Here is a 22,246-nt window from a genome sequence, read left to right as displayed (position 1 = left end):
CTGACAGATTTTGCAACACGACTGCATTTATTTTAAAGCTCTACATAATAGAATGCTATGTTTGGAAAATGTGTGAAGTATTAAGTATAAAACATTAAAGGTGGTTAGATCTCCAAAAATAAAGTCTCGTCTTTTTTTATTAAAAATAAAAACGCATCAGAAAGCCACGCCGCTGCACTGGACATGTTCCTTCATCCCTGAAGACAGTAGTTACTGTAATGTGTTTAGAAACAACTCCAAATAGCGATTAGATAACCCTCAGGAGAGAGGTGCCTTGTAAACGGGAGCATGTCTCTTATTACAGAGCTTTGTTAGCTTGTTGTGCTACTTTAACACTACCTCTTGACTTTGTACTGAGTCTTGAAATGTATAATGTAGTACAAAGTCAGGAAGTTGATATGTAGCACAACAAGCTCAAAGCTGTAAATGCCTTCCTCACATGGGCAGTGCTTCTGCCGTACTAAGAACCTCTTTCCCGAGGTTTACTATCTTATCACTATTTTTACTCTTTGGAGCTGTTTCTAAACAAGTTATGGTAACCACTGTCCTCAGGGACGAAGGAACATGTCACCCAGTGCAGCGGTGTGCCTCATTGACATGTTTTTAAGTCGTTTTTTGAGAAAGACGGAGGTCTACAGCACTGGAATAAGATATGTCAACCTATGGATACACACACAATACTTGGTAGTAGATCAGGGGTCCGTTTCACAAAGCAGGTTTAGTGAAAACTCAGGGTCTGTTAACCCTGAAATGAGGGAAACTCTGAGTTTTCCGTTTCAAAAAGGGAGGTAACTCAAACCAGAGAAAGAGGGATAACTCTAGCCTGTTTCACAGAGAGGGGTAACTTAAGCTCTCGGTCAGTTACCGTAGCAACAGACTCTATGAACCTAACCTGGTCGGGACCAGGTTTTTCTCAATGAACCTCGAGTTTCTCTCAGTCTCCGCCCTCTTTCAGAGCCACACACTCCATTTGATTTCCTCATTCATTCAGTCAGCAGGCGAGTTTTGGCGTAGCCTAGTTCTGCCGTCTATCATTTAAAAAAATCATTAAAAACAATCAGAGTCAGTATATTAGAAGTCCATTAGGCACAGTAAGTGGCGACTTTTTCACTAACATGGCATGTCCTTTTGATAACGATCCCGTGGATGAAGGTGCAGCATTACTGCGCAGAGAATTAAATATTCGTTGAGAGATGGTTATCAGACCGCGCGTAGATGTTCTAGCATTTCCAGACAATTATCTTTTTGAGCGGTACCGTTTCACGTCACAGTCCATCATCTACATACACAACCTAATCCGTCCTTACATTTGCAACATTACCAATCGTAGTCATGCTCTCACATCCCAGCAGATATTGTGTGTTGCGCTGTGTTTCTTTGCAAACGGAAGTTTTTTGTACAGTGTCGGGGCCAGCCACTGGCCTTCCTATAGTCTGGCTTAGGGCCAGCTCCTCTGCCTCCGTTAGAGGTGGCGGTGCTGGACCACCACCCGTTTTACGGGCATCTGCCTTCTTTCTGTTGGCTGAGTAGAAGTCTGTGTTAATTTAAATAGGCTTAATTATTTAACAGAACATGATGTAGATGAGAAGACATTTATGTGTGTGAAACCAGCATTATGTTGGGGATAAAACAACTGCACAGTCAAACAGCCACTTAATATTTACTTTACAATGTAAAACATGATCAAAATGAGGTTCCCCCATGAGATTATGTCGAGGTCTCACCTGTTTGAACAATGTTTTTATATTTTATCCTAAACTGCTGCCAAGTGCGCTTCTCCCTCGCGGGATTGGACCTAAATAAAATAAATTAATAGGCGACCAATCAAGCAGTTTTCCTCTGTAATATTATTGTGATTGCAAAGGACTACATTTAAACTTACGCATTGACCCGAGCAGCGATTTTCTCCCACGCCGTCTCCCTCTCTTTTGCAGCTGCAGCGGTGTTGCACTTCTTTTTGAAAACATGTTCAAACTCGCCGTATTATCGCATTAAGATTTCTAGCCCTAGTGGGGCGAAAAACGCAGCCCTCCGCTTCCCCGTTGCCATGGTGACTCGTTGAATCGGGGCTCAATTGATGCTGGCTTTTTATAGTTGTGGTGCACGCGCTTAACTCCAGGTGAAACTACTCCGAGTTGAATAAACTGACTCAAATTAGCTGTTCTGGAACCGGAAACTCGGAGTTTCCTATCTCAGAGTAGATCAACTCAGAGTTCAGGATTAGACTCAGAGTTTGTTGAACCTGCTTTGTGAAACGGACCCCAGTTCATTGTTGGTTTGGCTCCAAACATGACATTTGTTGACAATGTTGTATAAAAGATGGACGTCATGACAGCTCCCCAAAAGTGAAGCCAAAACATCTCAATCGCCCCCTGGTGGCTGGCTGTAGTATAGGTCATAAGTCCCACCCCCTCCATGTTAGCAGATGGGACATAAGCCAAACTATAAAATCAAATAAATTTTTCCCAAAGATGGTTTCATTTTAGGTAGTTCTATACCCTGATGATTATCAACGTGCTCAATTTCTGATCAGTTTATTTTTCATTAGTTATTTGATGATATAAAAATGGGGTGTGATGTCATGATTGACAGCTGCTCTCAAACCTCCATCAGGTGGCGGGACGGCTGAGGGGGCGTTTCCTGTCGTCCCACCGCACAACTCTAATGTGCAGACTGACTCCAAATGACGTCACACAAGCAAGATGGCAGCCCCCCAAAAGGGGATATTTTGCATAGCAGCAAGAAGTGGAGACGTATCATCCATATTTACACAGTCAGTGGTTGACTATAACAAAATTATAGAAAATTGCCAGCCTTATCCTTTGAGCAAATACCAAAGGATTTGACAAAGGAACCCAGTCAGTGTTATGTCATTTAGTTTTTCATGAATCTACATGTATAGGCCAATCATTATTTGTAAAATTTGTTCTGATATTTTATGTTGGAAAAAAAATTTGCGTTTTTCATATGGCGTTTTGTCAGTTTGAATCCACATTTTTGATTTGATGCCAGTGCTGTCAGTAAGATTATTCAAACGTATGGAAATTCGAATTCCAGACAGATTTTAAAGATTAGCAGCGAGTGATTATAAAGCCTGTCCAAATTTTACGTTCTGATCACAAGATAAATGTGACCCATTTCCATTTTAATGTTAGTTTAAGCTGATTAGCTGTTGTATATGTGATGGTCAGGATCAAGCTTTAAAGAACCATACTAGTGAGGCACTGGCTTCCATTTTATTTAATATTAGTTATACTCTTTGTGTGTGTGTGTGTGTGTGTGTGTGTGTGCGCGCGCGTGCGTGCGTGCATGCATGCGTGCACGTGTAATTGACTTTTAAATTATTCCACACCTTTGGCTGTGTTTGACAAAACAATAGAACATATTGGCAGCACATAATGTGGCACTGTCATCTTATGGCAAGAAGATTCTGGGATCTAACCAGCCAGCCAGCTGAGGCCTGACATGCAGGTTAGGTTAACTGTGACAGACTGGCAACCTGTCCAGCATTGTAACCCTACCTCTCACCCAACATAAGCTGGGATAGGGTCCTGCAAATGATAAACATTTGGACATATGGATTAATATAACCTTATTTTGACAACAGTTAAAGTAGGGGAGACCGGGGATGGTTGTAATACTTTTGACATTTCTGTCTGTAGCATGGAGCTCTTTTAAACAACTGCATTCAAAATGTGATGCAAACTAGTGACATGTGTCAGCTATTAAATGGTGTAGCTTGTATCTCTGTAACACAAACAGAAAATGCACGGTTTAGTCTCAAACACAAGGAGTGAAATGTTAGAACTGACCCCATAGTCTGGGTTAGTTGTAACATACCCTGGGGTGAAATGTAACATTATGAAATAAGGATTATGACAAAAACCTAAGATATTGAAAACTTTTTATTCAACACTTGAATGACTTTTTAACATAATTGGGATGTGTGTGCGTGTGCGTGTGTGTGTGCGCGCGTGTTTCACACTGACATTTGAACATAATAAAACTGAAAACAAATGTGCAAATGTGCACCAGCTTCATCAATTGAACATTAGTGTGTTTCTGTGTGAGTGTGTCTGTGTGTGTCAAGTATGTTAGTCACCGTCTGAGTCACAGTGGTGACAAATGTATAGCACTCCTGGAGTGCAGGCTTCATGGGCCCACAGACTACAGGTTATACACCAAACCCAATCTTAGCTTTCCCCGCTCTTTTACATCATTTGATGCTCTCCTCTAAATGTTGAGAGGCACCCCCCTGTCAGTCTTTCTCTTTCAGGACCTAGGCAATTCAAGGTAAACATATAAATATAAATAAATGTTTTGCTTGGGGTAGGTTGCAACATTTTTTCACATGTTGTTACAACTAACCCAGACTGATAAATGAAGTAAAAAAAAAATTACTTTCTTACCTCAAAATTAGTTTTTTCTTTCTAAAATGGGCTGTGTCTGCCACAGGGTGCTACTTCCTAACATTTGTAACAACTACTAAATTGAACATGTGCAGAGTGACTCAGGTGATTTGTAACTTGTTCCTGATTGGAGAAATTGTGAAAGAGTTACAACTAACCCATGTTACAACCATCCCCAGTCTCCCCTACATCATGTGAGTGATATCTGCTGTTATGGATCACTTCTAGCAAGTTTCGAGTCTCTGCACCAGTGGGAACTAATGGCTGGCTGTTTTTAATATATGTAGTTCATAATTACATGCAGCGTCAGACAAACTCCAGTTAGTGCATCTCTGAACATGTAACTTTGAAGGCCAATCCTCATCAGGTTTTGAATTTGAACTGCTTGAATTTATTTGATTCATTTGAAGCTAGACTTCTTTGCTAAACATAATGAAGACCATTATTCCTATTTTCTGTGCTGTAGCAAATTTTTCACAATTCATCGTGATCATCAACCCTCATGGCTCCATAGTCGGTGATGGTGCTGGTCTTGATGTAGTCCATCTTGTTAAGTATCTCAATAAGTGTCAGCTGGCCATCCTGATGAGCAGAGAACAGGGATAGATGAAAATATATAAGTGAATACAGAAATACTGTTTGTACATATGTCATCAAAAGTTGTCAACAGCCCTGAGAGGCCTGGGAATTCTGTGCAAACTGAGCAACACACTCAGCAGTTGACTATGAAGTTGCCCTGTTTTGAGTGGTTTTTACAAAGGCCTGTTTCTTTTGTCAAATAGCCTGTATCAAAAATGTGATTTTTGGAGCCACATCATCACTTCACACAATGAACAAATCACATATACAACAATATACGGTGTTCGTTTTGGGTCTTTTCATACATGAAAACATATGAGTGAAAAACATTAAAATATTAAACTAGAGTAATTCTAATTTCGCATCACTCCCATAGTACATGTATGTTTATTTAGCAGCTGCAGCACCATTATCAGGCATTGCGGCGCACCTCCGCAGGGTTGTATGGAGGTGCAGGGTGGGGATGTGGATGATTACTTGTAACTGCTTGTTGTGCCATTTTGACAAGTGTCCCAGAGCCATCCATGCGAGGAGCGAGGAAACATGAGAGCAGCCTTCACACCGGCCAACACACCCCCTTATTGGATATCAGTCATTGATTGGACGCTGCAGCTGGTCGGACTGATCTGATACATTACAACATCACTGCTTTTTCATTCCGAAGTGGAGACAGATTACAGATTAAATTAAGTGTATCACTCCCAAGCTTTATGTTTTATTTGTTTTCTTATTCATCATCTAGTTAAAAAAATCTGTTGATTTTCGGACAAAAGAACCATAAACAATTTTCTTCATTTATTAGAAAGATTTTTCTTTTCATGATCTGTTATGTCCCCCATCAAACTATTTCTTGCTGGCAGACAGACTCCCCCTGACTTTAATTTTATCCATAATAACAGTTAAACACATTTATATTTTACATCATTTATCACCATTTCCATTCAGTCAAGTGAGGCTGAAAATTCCTGAGTGTCGGGTTTGATATGAGTTTCATAATTTCCATTTTTCCTGAAACATTTAGCTAAATACATATTTTCAGTGTTCAAAAGACACCCTGATCATATTCTGGGTTATAATGAATCCACTGAATCAGAATATCAAAAAATACAGATGCAAATAATCAATAAATAGTATAAACGCATTCTGCGAATGGTTCCTGTGTCCCTGAGCAGGACACAGTACACAGTGTAAATACTGAATGCAGGTTTTTATTTAGGTGTGTGTTAAACAGGTAACAACTGCAGAGAGGAAACAGCTGCTGGCAGTAATAACTAACAACTAATAACTAATCATTTCTGCAGCTGTTAAAGCCAACTGACAGCCGATCCAGCTTTGATCAGCTGTCGCCTTCATCAGAAACGGATGTCGCTTCACGTGAAAACGTAAAAACAAATTTCCTATTTCCTCTCTCCTCGCTTGGTTTTCTTGCATCTCTCCATGCTCTGTGGGAGGGACTAAGACACAAGTGAGGGGAACATGGATGCAATTTAAGAGACTTGGGATGCACCCATTTTCTCTCAATGAAAAATGTAGTCTCCTTGAAGCTTATGACAAACTGCCAAAAACGAGCCAACAAGATGCATCAGCGAATCAGCAAGCGTTTGAAACAGCTGCACTGTATTTTGAAACAGTCAATAAAATTCAGAAAATAGGGAGCTGCCCATTTCATTTCTTTATATTCATACAAATGTCAATTAGATGGTAATCTGCATGAGAAATTAAGAAAAAGAATATGATGATAATAATCATCCACTTATTGTGATGAATTTGACCCGGATGGACGTGATCACTATAAGCGTTTTCCACTGTAGTTCATTATCATGCCTCCTTAAGACCATTTCTTGTACTGCTGTAACTTATCTATGTTGGGCCTTAACCTTGGGGTCAGACAAAGGATGGCCTATATGTAAACTCTGAAGCCTGGCCACGAGGCCGCTTTTTTCCTTTGTTCCCTGAAACAAAGGAGCTTTCCCAAAATGCTGCTCACAGACTCCATTTCCCATGATGCTTTGCTAAATTCGCACCTAATTGTGAACTCAGCAGGAAGCCTCAAGCTCTCGTCTCTGAAAGTTTCACTCCCCCCTACACTATTTCAGGGTCTTATCACTCTGACTCCTAAACCCAAAAAAGATACCTTCATACTAGATAATTGGCGTCCCAATCTTCTCATAATGATCACAAAATCTTTGCTTTAATACTGGCTAATAGATTGAATTCTGTATTAGATGCCGTCATTGACCAAAGCCATTTGGTTTTTATGCAAAATAGGTATATTTCTAAAAATGTAAGATTAATTTTAGATATATTAGATTATTCAGATTTTGTTCAAGATGACAGTTTTATTCTTTTTTTAGACTTTTATAAAGCTTTTTATCATTTGGAACGTGATTTTATGATGATTGCTCTAAACAAATCAGTCCAAACTTTATATACTAATGGAAACAGCTCTATTAAACTAAACAGTGGCACATCCCCAAGATTTCCCTTAAAACTCGGGGTCCGGCAAGGGTGTCCTTTATCAGTATACTTGTTCCTTCTAGCTGCACAACTTCTTAATTTACAGATTAAAGACAGCTCTTTAAAAGGCATCATGGTATTAAAAGGCATTGGTATTGCCAACAGGAAAATAATTATTGGTCAACTGGCTGATGATACTGCCTTGTTTCTTAAGGATGCTTCCCAAGTATCAGTGGCTGTCAGCACTATCCAGTCCTTCTCCAAGGCATCTGGACTTTCCCCTAATCTTAATCAATGTGAATTGTTACCAGTGAATAAATGTACAGTGACTTCAATTTCTAATATTCCTGTGAGAAACTCTGTTACATATCTTGGGGTCCAAATAACTAAAGATAGGAAATCCAAACTTTACTCCAATTATTAAAAAGACTCAAAAAGTCCTCAAACAGTATATGAAAAACCCTACTTCTATTTGGAATTTCACTTCTCATCACGTCTTTTCACATTTAGGTGGCCTAACATTCATTCTGCTTTGTAACTATAGTCTTCCAAAAATCCAACTTAAACTTTCCAATTTTCATCAACAGGTTCTTTTGGCATGGGCGCTGATTTACAAGCACAATTTCTCTCCACAGAGATGTTATATTTGGAACAACTGTAATATTACATGTAAGAACAAGTCATTATTCTATGATACATGGTTTCACAACAGTATTATACTAGTGAGTTGGTTGTTTAATAAAGAAGGACCTCTGTACAACTACTCAGAATTTCTTGCCAGGTACAATATACCAATAACCCCAAAAGAATTCTGTATCGTTTTTGACACTATTCCATCTGGTATATACATGTTATTTAGAATGTCATGCCCTTGTCAATGTGGCCCCCCGACCCAATTCAATCTCCAGTAGATAGTTTGTTTTTCTTTTAATAGAGGTATGAACTCCAGAATAAGGGCCTTGTTTCAGGACAACATGGTTTCTGTTCCTACTGCAACATTTTATTGGTGTAATTTTGTTAGTAATATTGACTGGAACAAAGTTTGGTCCTTACCACAGAAGTTTGTTCTAATAAATAAGGTAAAAGAAGTTTCATTTAAGTTGATCCACAGATTTTATCCAGTGAAACATTTTTTACAAAGTTAAAGAGTGACATAGATGTAAACTGTTAATATTGTGAATTATATCCTGAAACTTGCTCCCATTTATTTTGGTCTTGTGAATTTACATATGAACTGTTGAAAGATGTCAATAATTTTATAGTGGACAACATTTTCTCAAATTTTACTTTTTACTATAGAAATATTATATTTGGTTGCTATGATTATAGTGACAAAGACGATAATGCATTTTTCTTTATTAATCTATTAATCTTTTCCAGTGTAACTGTGCTAGAAAAAGGTTCCGCTTTCTCCGCCAGCCAGATTACCAACTGACGTAAATTGCGCACGGGTGCTCAAACCCCCCTTTTTTGGGGGGGGGGCTTCGCTAGACAAGACTTCGACCTGTGCTCACCTGAACACTACTACCGGATCCGCGAGAGACCGCTGTTTGCCACCCAGTGCTCTCACTGTGCCTGCAGAAGGAAGAAAGGATAACTTCTATGCCCCACTGTCTACCAACTGAGTCGACCACCCTGAGTTTCTTCGCTGCCCCACCAAGAAACCAGCTGTCATCAGCCTCGAGGAAATAAGGACGGCACCGCCAGTACCATGCATCGGAGGACCCATGCTGGATTTTACTGATGGACTGAAACACACCGGTTTGCTTCCAAGAGCGACAAAATTAAGAGGTTGTCTGGGCAGAGATTGTATTAGATCTGTGTTTTATATAAGCTTAGTGCTTGTATTTTCGTTGTGTTTAATGGACTGCCGAGACCTTTTTCTGCTACACTCTGAGGAGCATTTGAAGTTGCTACCTGTTTAATTTGTGTTCACCATGCTAGATTGTTTTGTGTTGTCCCACTCCGGACTGCTGTGTTTGTGCCACTGTGAGTGAAAAGTAGGTTGCTTTGTCAGTTCACAACCAGACAATGTGCGCACAGAATACTTTCTGTTTGCACACTCTCTCACAGTTGCAGGACAGAGAGTCAGCTTTTCCTCCTCCTCCTCCCCTCTCTTTTTGCTAACACACACACACACCTACATAATTACACACGTTTTCTGCACATCTGACAGTCAGATAGTGTGGGACACAGCACCACTCTGCCCCTCATTATCCATGATCAGACACGTGTGTGCAGAGATGGCACCGACCACCGGTTGGCGCCCACTTGCTGCGACATCCATTGGTTGGTTCTTGCGTGACGTGACTTCCTCCAAAAATCACGCCATCTTGAATCTTGTGCAACGTCATCTCGCCAGATCACGTCCGCTGTCATAAGGTCACGTGATGTCAGCTGGCCAAATCAGGTCGACTATCTTGTCTCACACACACACACACACACACACACATACATTACATACACACACACACACATACACTTTTGCTTGCATGTTTGAATGTACACAGTTGCTGTTTTTATGTGTGTTGTGTTGTTTGATGAGTATTACTTGGTAGTATTGTGTTTTGTTCACTGGAACATTTGTTGACTTTGTTAATTTTGTGAAGATGAATAAATACTGTTATAGCTTTGAAGAGAAGTCTTTTTGTCATTATTGTGCATGATTATTGTGATAAGTGGCTGACTGAGAGAGTCAGAGCTTGGATTTGAACCTTCCCTGTTCACTTGGTGGTGCTGATATTCCAGATATTAGCTCTTCTGTGAATGAATTGTTTATGAGACTATTTTATTGTTTGGTTATTGGTCCCAGTTTCCGGGTGGTGCCTGAGATTATTAATTAATATGAATAATTTATTGATTTCATAATTCATAATTATATCTGATAATTATTGATTATCACTAATAACCAAACACAATCCTACCAAATCCAACAGCTATCTTAATTAAAATAGCCTACCTCATTCAAAGTATAAGGCCTTTGTTTTTGTTTTGTTTTTTTTAAGTAAAACTCATTTGAAAAAGTGGAATTACAATAACCTTAATGAGAGATATCTTGATTAACTTTCCCATCACCCTGTCAACAACCAGTTTCTGCAGTGTTAAAATAGTAATTCTGCCAGCTTGTTCAGTTCAGCAGCATCTCCCATCATCTCTGTGGTGCATTAAAGCTAGTAGTAGTATCCCCTCTGTCTATTAGCATACATGCAGTGATCACTTTACTGCCCTTCCCGATCACACAACATTGTGAGCAGGTCTTTCCTTCATGTCAGACACAGAAACAAGATTTTGGAGTAGAATGGTTGTAGAAAACACTCTCCCACACAAACTTGTGTACTAGACTTTTTTTTATGAGACAATACTTGTTAGTTTCTCACCAGCCTGAGGCTCACCTGTACCTCTTCATTTTGTTTCTGCACTCCTCTGATGTGGATATGTTTGTTACAATGGAAAGTTAGCTATTAAACCTAGTTTATGGATTACTGATGTGAGTAAAATTACATTTTTCACACAAATCTGTTGTAATATTCAGGTGGGGCTTATCTGACCATAACTTTCAATATGATATACCCAGAGTTTCCCTCTTTGAGCAATACGAAGCAGGGTCTTACCAAATTTGCAACATGCAAGCTAAGACTTGCAACATGAGAATTTCCTCTTTAATTTTGACATGTTTAACTAATCGAAAGAAACACTAACCTTTGTACCTTTGGAGAAAAACCTTTGGACATGGAGACAAATTGCTGACAGAAAGCTTGCACTGGTACCTGGAGAAGTGGAGCTTCAAGTTGCATCATGGGAAGTGTAGGATACAGTGATTTTGGAGCTTGATACATACTGGGGATTTGCAAGTCCCATAACTTTCAAATAATAGTAAGGGTCATACTAAATGAAACCTGCAGGTTTCATTTAGTATTCCTGAAAATAAACTTGTGTTACTTTTTTTTTTTTAATTTATGGCTTAGCTTAATTGCCCGATAAATTCCTGACATCTTTATATTTTGTTCAGTGCCCTTGCAGTTAGGGCCAAAATGACCCGACCTTGGCACACCCCTATGATGAAGCCTGTTAATTGAATTTTAAACCAGAAATCAATTTTGCATGAAGAAACAACCTCTCACATACTCATCAAGTAATAAATGAGTAAATCTAATTTTAGGAAGTTCGAGCACCAAGGATTTCTCTGCTGAGCATAACAATATGCAAACATAATCTTTACAGATGTTTTACAGTCCTTTAGGGGGCAGAATTGGCATCCCCTCTTTTTGTCTGCCCCATTTGCAGCCTGTTAGATCAGGACTAGACAGAAGTTCCCTGATCACCATGGCCAAATTAACCATGATGATCTACCATGGTGAACTAAATTAATCTGTTTTTGGTAAATGTGATTTTTTTTCCCTTTTTTTGACTGGATGCAGGTGGTTCATAAGGTTGAACTGAAAATTTCCTGTGCTTCGGTTGAGGAATCACACACAACTTCATCACAGACAACTTGCTGGCAATTCAAGTAGCCCCACCTTTTCTGTTCGTGTCAGGATACTACTACCTTACTAAGGTCTGGGTGCTAATGTTAATCACAAGAAGGATATTTTCCAATATATATATATCATTTTATGGACAAAATTACATATAAAATAATCACACTGATGTTCAAAGCAATAAAGACTGCATTGCATAAGACCAAACTTTCCATATGTGTAAGACAAAAGCTTTAATAATAAGCAATTTTGTTAGATTTAAATTACAACTGCAAATGTTAGTAATGAATTACTGCCCAGCCCTACTACTTTCTGAAAGCAATGTCTTATTGATGTCAGGAAATTTTAACAGAAATCTGCCATACCCCAGCAAAACACCTCCTATACCTGTTGAGAGCTACGTTCTTAACCATAATTATAACCATTTAGTATATTACAGTGACTGTGACTAAAGGGACTGAAGTTTGAATAGCCTAGTGGTTAGTGCAAAATAAAAAGTACACTTGTAGAAAAACCAATAAGACTTTATTTAATAGCCAAACACAAAACAGTCAGTAAACAGCCCTTTTGTCTCCAACTCAGCTCTTTCCCTTCTTCCAATTGAGAATTTCATAACTGTTGGCCTCTGGGTGAATTTCACAATTGTTCACATGGCCTCTGTCACACGCCACCATATCTGTCTCTGATTAAAACTCTGTATACTCAATGTTTGCTAATATTATTTATACATGAACAATTTATCCCAATGTGCTGAGAACACTTTCTAACATCTAGGCCCATAGAATGTACCTGTGCATGTTGGACAATATCCACAGATTTTAGTTTCTAATTTTCATATTTTGGAAATACACGGACAGCGATATGCTATCTATGAAGATATGCATCGCCATTACAAAATCAAAAAGACAGAACTGTGTGTGTAGGGTCAGTATAATCTGTATTCACATACACAGTATGTGACTGTATGCTGAATTTAATACATGATTATACCCTTGAGTACAGTATAAACCACAGAAAGTTCCACCCCAACCCAATCTACACATTTCACCCCCACCCGAAACCCACTGTAACTGTAATCAAACATAGTGAAATATAAACCCAAATGAGTTCCTCTTGGAATCAAAGTTCATCATGTCTCTTTGTTAAATCTTCCCCATAATTGGTTGCCTGGCTGCCCACAAACATGTTCCAGTTGGCCAGAATTTCCTTCTTGGTTATTTTCTCATCCTGTTGTTTGGTCACCAGATTCCATCCAACATTGGTTTGATTGAGAGAAGGAGAAGGAGAGGATACAAGGAGGTAATGAAAAACAGGAGTAAGAGAAAGCAGGACAGAGAAAGAAGCTTGTTAAATAATTAATCCACAATTACCCCACCATGTTGATTAATTAATAATACATTTTAGTTTCTAATTGCCATCACCTGTCTGTGCTGTCACCTGACAGCACAGACAAGAGATGGCCTATCAGTCTGCCTTTAGCCTTAAGAACAATTCTGACCTAACTCACTAAATGTCACTCTACTTCTATTATTTACATTAAGTACATTGTTGTGCAGCAATATGTATAGTGTCCTTAATTACTGTTTTTTTTATTATTTATGTTTTTTCACTCATTGATCATTTGGTCTGTGATTAATATGACTTGGCTTCTGTAACGCAGCAATTTCGCTTTGGGATTAATAAAGCTGTCTGTCTTTCCGGTAAAAGTAGAGTAAGTCATGATTTTCAGCTACACTGAGTTGCCATTACAAATGACTACCGTCTGTAACTGCAGCACCTCTCTGAATAAAAATGAATAAAAGCCTTTTAGAGGCACTGCTAAGCTGTTGCATTGGACTGTAATGCAGTCTGACTAGGTGCACCTAATAAACTGGCAACTCATTGTAGACTTACATTACTGCTGACTATTAAAAGGATAAGTCATAGCGTACTTTGAAGGATAGGGTTTGTGTTATTTATTATTGTACCATTGTCAACAAATCCCATGAAAAGACCAAAGCCAACAATGTCAAAGTCAAGCACTATTTTCTGACTTCTGTACCCTGTCCCTGGCTCTCAGCCCCAAGCCCACTGGCTCCTGCTGAAAATGTAAATATGTTTGTGTTTATGGTAATGAAATACAGCGGTGTGACTCATTGATGTGTTTTTTATTATCTTTTTAAAAAATTGTTTTAGGACAACAATGCTCTATGGTGCAGAGGAATAAGATACTGGGTCCTATTTAATCGTGCACGCACAACAACAAACACTACAAGGTAGGTCTTGGTCGCATGGACTATGCGGGCATCTCCGATAAGGATCAATTCATGTCAGTTTTCCTCTTTTCATGGAATTTGTTGACAAAAGGAAAAATATAGAATATAACCAGCCTTATTTAAGTTTACTTCACTACCTTCCAGGAAGCCAATCTCCTCTATACACATTTTTCACACTATGAAACTCATCTTGCAGGCACAGTGATCCACTACATTTATCAATTACATAATCAGGGCATGGTATTGTGATGAGTGACTATTGAAAAGTCTCCTGCTGATGCATTTAAAGACACCTCAATATTCAACATTTCATCATCCATGTCATCTGGGTTTCATTTTCACACACAATAAATAAATCAATATATCTATATATCTATATCTATATCTATATCTATATATATCTATATCTATCTATATATATATATATATATATATCGTGGCAAAATATATACGTAGTTTTCACAATGCTTTAAATGTCTTTCCAAAGTACAGTAAAATCCACCTAAACACTTCTAGTATCTTTGGAAAAATGGTCAATATGGCAAAGAGTAGTGGCAGGTCTACCTTGTCAGTGTCGGTCTCATGGATCAAGTGTTTGGCTTCATTGTCAGCATGGTCAACCTCTCCTGGCAAAATCCAGTGAGCTACCTCACCAGCATCCAGGTAGCCATCCTGCATAACACACAATTGCATTACAGAGGAAGTGACTGACTGTAAAAACATTCACACTGGTGTCACTCACACATCTGAAAAAACAATTTTTGAAAGCAGTAGAATGGTGATGCTGTGAGCTAACCAAGAACCAAATGAAATTGATCTCCACCGACACATGAATGACATAATACAATAAACACATTCACATAAATGTAATAATCTACCAGAATCCAATTAAAGCCTGTCAATGTTCACTGGATGGTGTTTAGTAACACAAAGCCTCTGAAAACCATTGTATGATGTCTTCCTCTCTTTGGAGGAGCCCTGATCGAAAAACCCTGATTATGTCATGGTGATGTCATCAGGGATATCCTAGCTTGGGCTTGGAGAGTGCACATTTATAACAGAAAGCCTGCATTTCATACTGTGGGTGTGAAGTTTGATGTATGTGGGAATCTACAAGGTAGAAGATTCTAATTAAAGAAGCTATCCAGATGCATCATAGGAAGGATCCAGTGTTTTTGGAGCTTGACCCGGACTTGGGACTATAAGCTAGGATATCTTGACCATTCTTTTATTAAAATCAAGTGAGCATTGACACACATCTTCCGAAGTTCTTTTTTAGTACAAGATTACATCTTTTTGTTGCTATTCCTTCACCATAGCTCAGTATGGAAACTCTGTGGAAACAAAGAGGGAATTCTGTTCTAATATGACTGATACCTATTTGACTGCTGACACCTCATGTTAGCTTTAAACTTTGGAATTTCATTTTGCATGGAGCAAAGACTGTGAAGAAGTATCTTAGGAAGAGATCTTTTAACTGTCAGTGTGAACAGCAAGAAAATACTGTTTAAATGTACATATGGGCAAATGAGTGTTGTTTTAAGACAGACTGGAAAAAGTGTGAACCTATTCTTTAATCTGTCCCCAAAATTCATGGAAGTTCAGTACTAAATAACTGGTGTGAGAAGTTCTCAGTTCATTGCATTTGTGTTTGTAAAAAGAGACCTTCTGTGCCTGGAACCCCACCAGGTAAATAATCACTAATTACATGTGCAAGCTGTCTCTAACCTGGGACTGAAACAATCTCATGATACTGAGTTGAGAAAGTAACCACAAATGATTAAGCACTTAGCTTTTACCTTGTTGGCATCTCTGAAATCTGAGAAATGTTTCTTCTCTGTCTGGACCCAGTCAGGCTCACTCTCTCCATTCTCTGGTGTGTACATGTCACCTACGGAGCAGCAGGAGTACATACAGATGTAGGAGAGATTGCCACGATGTTGGGGGTGGGAGGAGTTGGTCAGAGAGAAAAAAGGAATCACCTACCAATGTATTCATCTAGGTTGACTTTGCCATCACCGTTCTTATCAATGTCCTCCACAGTTTCCTAAATGAGAAAATGATTTAGTCCTCATAGTGGTCCCCTCCTGCAGCTGTAGGAGTATTTAATTAGAATGCTTCTATCGGCTCTGACAATGCTGACATGCTGATCTTTAGCAGGTATAATGTTTACCATGTTCATCATCTTATTTTACAATATTAATATGTTAACTCTTGAACCCAAACTACATCTGAGGATAATGGAAATGTCAGTTTTGCAGGTATTTTGTCATAAACCAAGTCAAATGAAATTTTTGCCCTAATGATGGCCCTAAATGAAAAGCCAAAGGATCATGCTCTAGGGGCCATGAATGTGTATACAAATTTGGTGCCAATTCATCCAATAGTTGCTGAGATATTTCGGTTGGGACCAAAGTGGGGAACCAACCAACCAACCAACCAATTGACTGACATTGCCATTCACAAAGCTTAATCATCATTGAAAATACTTATGAAAGCCCATCTTGGTTAGAGAGCACATCCTACCAGCACTACCACATCTTTCATGTAATCAAACTCTTCTGGGTGAAGGAAGGCGGTGAATTCTTCACGTGTGGCAATACCGTCGCCGTCTCGGTCAGCTGTCTTAAAGCGCCTTTCGTCCCGCATGAGCATGGACTTATAGGTGGCCTTGTCTTCAACATCATCAAACTCCTCATCTGAAATGAAAACTTCAACTTTGAGCAATACGGGCATTCTGGTGTTGCATATCAATAGTGTCTTCTGAGGCACTTCTGGGGCAGTTTAGTCATCTATCTGCATCTGTGGTTTGAAAAAGTTCCTAAAAGCCTCTATTTTTTGGAGAAGTCATTCAAGTGCTCTCAGTGAAATTCTATGACAACTAAGCAAACTCCATCTGCTGATGAAGATCATGTGATATGAAAGCTCCAGAGAACCACTACTAAATAGAACTTGAGGTGACATTCTATTGCCATAAGTAGGTGTGACCAAATAACTCACTCTCACAACTCATTCTCAGCACTAAAATCAGTGCTCAAGTCGCAAAGAAAAGCAGGAGATAGAAAAGGAAAGGAGGAAGGGAGGAGGGAGGAAATAAAGAACTAAAGAGGAGGCAAAGGAGTAAAAAAAGAGAATAAAGAGTTAAACATGTTAGAATGGTGGTACATCTTTTACACACACAGAATTACCAAGATAAAAGCCGTAGGTGGTGTTTTTGTACTCCTCCCAGCCTATCTTTCCATCTTGGTTCTTGTCATAATCCTTCCAGTGTTTGTTCACATTCTCCTCGATGTACCTCCTCTGCCGGTGTTTGATCCAATAATGTAGCTCTGCATGGCTGATGTATCCATCCTTGTCGGTGTCAATGCGATCCACAATCTTCCTGTGGGTGGAGGGGTGGGGGTGGGGGGGTCAGGGTTATGGATACGGTTAAGAACGCCAGAACCCCAGACTGAAAAGCAGTGCTTCACTTGCTGTTGTATCCCTGACCACACCAGGCATCATTGATTATTTTGTTATTTAGTATGTGGAAGATATGGAGTATGATTTGAGTCATTCATATCACAACTGTGATTTGTTCTTGTAACTGACAAGCCAGCCAAATGTTTACATAAATAAAGAGGTTATAGACTGGTCTATTGCTGAGTTTTTTTGGCTGTGCAGCATTTTGATTCTTTGGCATTTCCCTGCTTTTGATCAAGACCCAACTGAATTATACTGCTGTGCTGAGGACTTCTGATTTTTCCATTACTCCAGAGGTTTTACAGGCAGCTATCTCAAAAAAAGTATGCTGAAGGTCAGTAGAACCTACGCCAATCTGTCTTTGCTCTCCTCAGGGGTCAGCTGGTCAAAGGTTTTGGCCTCCTCCTTGCCCAGGAAGGCTTCATGGTCATACTGGAAGCTGTGAGCATCATCGTGGGCATGGTCACTCAGATCAGCATGGTGATGGATGCGCTTCTCCTGAGCAGGGACAGCAAAGGCAACAGCAGCCAGAACACAGAGGGATGCTAGTGACTTCAGCAGCATCATAATTGACTGCTGAGGGGCAGGGTGGAGACAAAAAAAATCAGAGAGGAGGGGTTGGGGTGGGGCAAAGACAAAAATGGAGAGAAGAAAGGGGAGCATGGTGTGATGGCACAGAAACACAGAGAGACATAAAATATAAACTGTTTGGTAAAATAGAATAGAAAAGAAAATTGTCTTTTGCTCACCAAAACATAAAACCAGAATGAGAACATATAACACAAAAACAAGTGAGAAAAAACATTAAGACATAAACATATTAAACACAAACTAAAATACTGCTCTGTTTATTTTACAGAATGAAATTCTTGGAAGAGTCTAAAGCTTCAGAGTCTGCTGAGGAGATGAACTGTTCTTGATGCAAGTTAATTTCTTGAAAAATTAATTTCTTCAAATGTTTTGCACCAGTCCTGGAGAGCCTTTGTTCAGCACTGTTAGTTGGCTGTAGAAGACCAACTAACGGTTCTCTTTAATAGATAATTCATATAATAGCAGAGTAGTACAGCAGTAAGAACACATCCCTGATGAGTACCTGGACTTACAGTCAGACATCATTCCACTGACGGTGACTGTGGTGTGCAGAATACATTTTTTTTTATCTACAGAAACAAGTCAACATAAAGCCCATTATTACTGAAAAGGGTGTGTCTTCATGGAGCTAAAGCTGAGCTAAAATCCACGGAGAATTTCTCTCATTTGAATTTAAATTGATAGCAATTCATAAAATGACACAAAAAGTAGGCTGCTACAGGCATAAGAAAAGCATGTCGTGTCTCATTTTCCCCTCGCCCAACAACATGAACCCCATCATCACATACAGAATTTCTCATGTTGCTCCAGGATGTTGTAAGTGCATCAACCGATCTCTGTGCACTGTGTAAAAGCGAAGCCACAAAGGCTTCAAGAAATTCTGTAACCCAGAGTTCTTGAAATGCAAAAAAAAAAAAGAACTCACCACTTTCAGCAGCTTCTCGCAACACCTCTCTATGTAGTTTGCGGCCGCGTTGGCACTCTGTACCTTTAAATAACACTGTCATGGAGGCGGGCTCTGTTGTTCAGCTAACCAATCGCTATCGCCCTAAAGGCGACTCTAACCAATAACATGTAGGACTTAGTCGTAAAAGTCTTTCTGATACATTCTTATTGGCTGATAACCGCCACGTTGTCATGCAATCGCGCTTAACTTATTACCGAAAGTCGGGGGTCTATCATCGATGTATTATAAGAGCTTTCCTAATACATCCATGAGGTCTATCAAGAAAGCAGGTTTAACAAGCTCTAAGTCTGAACTCTGAGCTGATGAACTCTCACATGGGAAACTTTTGGGTTTCAGTCAGAACAGCTGATCAGAGTCAGTTCAAAAGCCATCATTAATGGAGCCCCGATACTACGATTCACCATGGTAACAGGTAAATAAAAGGCAGCGTCCCAATTTGAATGCAATAGACGTGGAGATATTCATGCGTGTGTATGCGGACTGAGAACATTTATCTTTAAAAAAGCCTGAGTCAGAGTGGGGAAAAGTGTCAATAAGTTAACTCCGTGGAATTTTATTCAGCGTCGTCTATTTTCCATTAATTCATAATTTATTAGACTTAATAGATGATAAGGTGGTGGATTCTGACTGTCCCCTCTTCTCATTTCTGTTTGTACATCCTCGATTCCTTTCCTCGCCCCCTCCTCGTCTCGCGTCTTAGTCCCTCCCACCTGAGATGCGAGCGGAAGGGCCGAGGAAGAAACACGAGAGACGAGTCGAGGCAACAGGTATTTAATAAAATGAGACGTCCTTGCTTCGGTGCCGTCATTTTAAAGCGACGTTAATTAAATATGACGTATGGCACAGCTGCATCATCTGTCCATTGTTTTGTTACAGCCTACCTCTGTATTTTATGATCACTGTCAAAAGAGCATAACAGTGTTCATCAAAACATATATTTACTTTTAATTCAAATCACAAAGTGGCATAATGTGACAAGAATGTACGGATGTCATACATTCAAATACAGACAAATAGTTGTATGAAAAGTATTATACAAATAAACAAAGAATAAAATATATAATATATGTGATTGGGTGATATATACAAACACTCATGTCTTTCTATCTATATCTATCTATACAAAGTATAAATAAATAAATATGTTTTTTGTTTTGTTTGTTTGTTTTGGGATTTTTTTTGTTTTTCCTCTCTGACATGATTGATCATATGTATTTCTCACTCCTCTAAACGCAAAACACCTGCAGTCAATATCCAGACCATAAGCAATTAATGAATCAAGGACCTGACAATATATAAAATACAGGTATACCTCCCTTTTCTGTCATACCAACAACTAATATTTGTGGCGACAATAGAGAGAGAGAGAGAGAGAGAGAAAGAAAGAAAGAAATAAACAAACAAATATAGTAGTGTGTGCCCTATGGCAGTGGCATCAGCTGCAGTATGATATGCTGCCGTTCCCACTGTGGAAGGCAAAATTGCGTCATGCCACCCTGCTTCAGCATGAGGTATTTATGACTGCTTCTTTTAATGTAGCCTAGTTGTAAAAGAGGGAGCTTATTTGGTTTGTATTAAAGATAACCAACTACAGGTAGGAAGGTAATGCACATATGGACACATACTTTTACGAAGGTCTCAGTATTTTAAATTTTATTATGCAAAGTTTGCTGGCTCGAGGGTATAACCCATGTACATTTAAATGTTTTTTTCTTTCTGTAGACTGAAAACTCACCGGCAGCCATTTACAAATGCCTCAACAGCAGTGTTGCCGTGCTCAAAATATACTTTGACAGAGAACAAGACCTCCTGAATGATTACCGTCTCAGTCGTGACTCCTTGGAGGCCTTGATTCGGTATCTACCACCTGAGAGGAGACAGGCCTGGGGACACCACATAACTGTATTGATAACTGTGTACTGGCTCGCACACGGTTTATCATACAGTGTGGTGTCCTGGGCCTTTCAAGTTCCTAGAGTCACTGTCTGCAGGCTGGTCCACAAGGGGGTTGGGAAGATTGCTGCTCTCCAGCATGAGGTGATTGTACAGCCTGCTGCTTCAGAGCTGGAAGAGACTGGGCAGTGTTTCCAGCACTTAGCCAACAGCCCTGTCTTTCTGGAGTGTGTGGGTGCCATTAACGGGTGCCACATACATGTGAAGACCCCTTCCAGACCAAGTGGCCGGGATTACATCAACGATAAGCTCTTCCCATCCATTCAATTGCAGGCAGTATGATAGGAAGGGCCGGTACCTTTGTGGGATATCCTGAGTCTGTGCATGACACCCGTGTCCTGAAGAACAGTGGACTATACAACAAGGCTGTGTACCCTCCTCCAGGGTATTTCATTGTGGGGGATGGTGGCTACCCTTGCACTGACCAGCCTATTGCCATTATCCCCCCGTATAGGGAGCCAGTGCAGGGGAGGGTACAGAGCCGCTTCAATCAACACAATGGCAAAGCAACATAACAGAGCGGGCTTTTGGCATGTTGAAGTGTGTACAATGGAAGTGCCTGCTATTTAAGGCTCTGGAGGTGGACCAAGCTTTCGCTCCTGTGGTCATCACTGCTTGCTGTGTCCTCCACAACATCTGTCTCACTGCAGGAGACATCCTCGATCCCACTGAAGAGGTTTAGGAGATTGATGTGCCTCCACCCCGTCCAGTGAGGGGCGAACAAAGTGGACATGATAGACTGGCAAACTAACTCTCAGCTCCTGACCATAATCCTGTGGAGTTGAATGAACATGATTATTTATAAGATTTTGTTAATTTATAGCCAGTTATTTTCCTTTGGATGTTATGTTTCATCTTTTTGACAGAAAAGAACTTCTTAGCATTGACCACATGCATAACTCTGATCTTTTTTTTTTTCATTAATGTAATTTCCCATTGAACCATGCTCAAGTTTATTTAGAGCCCTTACTTACTGTTACAATCTCAAAGGGTTTTACTGTTACAATCTCAAAGGGCTTTATTACAAATTGTATGGGATGTTAAAATAGGCTATCACATCGTCTCATGTGATAAGCAGTTTTATGTTCAGTGTTG

General features: G+C 39.6%; 1 protein-coding gene across 5 annotated transcripts; it reads right to left on the bottom strand.

The window, feature by feature from the left end:
- Positions 1–4,738: 4,738 nt before the first annotated feature.
- rcn3 (reticulocalbin 3, EF-hand calcium binding domain) lies at positions 4,739–19,245 on the bottom strand. 5 transcript variants are annotated; one of them, XM_042393572.1, is made up of 8 exons: positions 19,020–19,140; positions 17,990–18,216; positions 17,367–17,560; positions 16,705–16,877; positions 16,165–16,225; positions 15,978–16,069; positions 14,743–14,850; positions 4,739–4,991 (listed from the first exon to the last, which is right to left on the bottom strand). In XM_042393572.1, the coding sequence occupies exons 1-8, from the start codon at positions 19,029–19,031 to the stop codon at positions 4,884–4,886; spliced, it is 975 nt and encodes a 324-aa protein (XP_042249506.1). In that variant the 5' UTR covers positions 19,032–19,140; the 3' UTR covers positions 4,739–4,883. The 5 variants fall into 5 exon arrangements, with proteins under 5 accessions (XP_042249506.1, XP_042249505.1, XP_042249504.1 ...); XM_042393571.1 differs by lacking the exons at positions 4,739–4,991; positions 19,020–19,140 and adding exons at positions 12,432–13,150; positions 19,157–19,245 and having other exon boundaries at positions 17,990–18,213; XM_042393570.1 differs by lacking the exons at positions 4,739–4,991; positions 19,020–19,140 and adding exons at positions 12,432–13,150; positions 19,157–19,221.
- Between the last annotated feature and the right edge of the window lie 3,001 nt (positions 19,246–22,246).

This window comes from Thunnus maccoyii, chromosome 18, assembly GCF_910596095.1.
Source record: "Thunnus maccoyii chromosome 18, fThuMac1.1, whole genome shotgun sequence".
Taxonomy (NCBI): domain Eukaryota; kingdom Metazoa; phylum Chordata; class Actinopteri; order Scombriformes; family Scombridae; genus Thunnus; species Thunnus maccoyii.
This window is presented reverse-complemented; position numbering and strand designations above follow the sequence as displayed.

Coding starts and splice junctions, on each gene's coding strand:
- rcn3 (XM_042393572.1), bottom strand. Junction 17,561..17,989: donor GAGAGCAAAGACAGATTGGC/GTAGGTTCTACT, acceptor CTCCACCCACAG/GAAGATTGTGGATCGCATTG. Junction 14,851..15,977: donor ATTTCAGAGATGCCAACAAG/GTAAAAGCTAAG, acceptor TGTGTTATGCAG/GATGGCTACCTGGATGCTGG.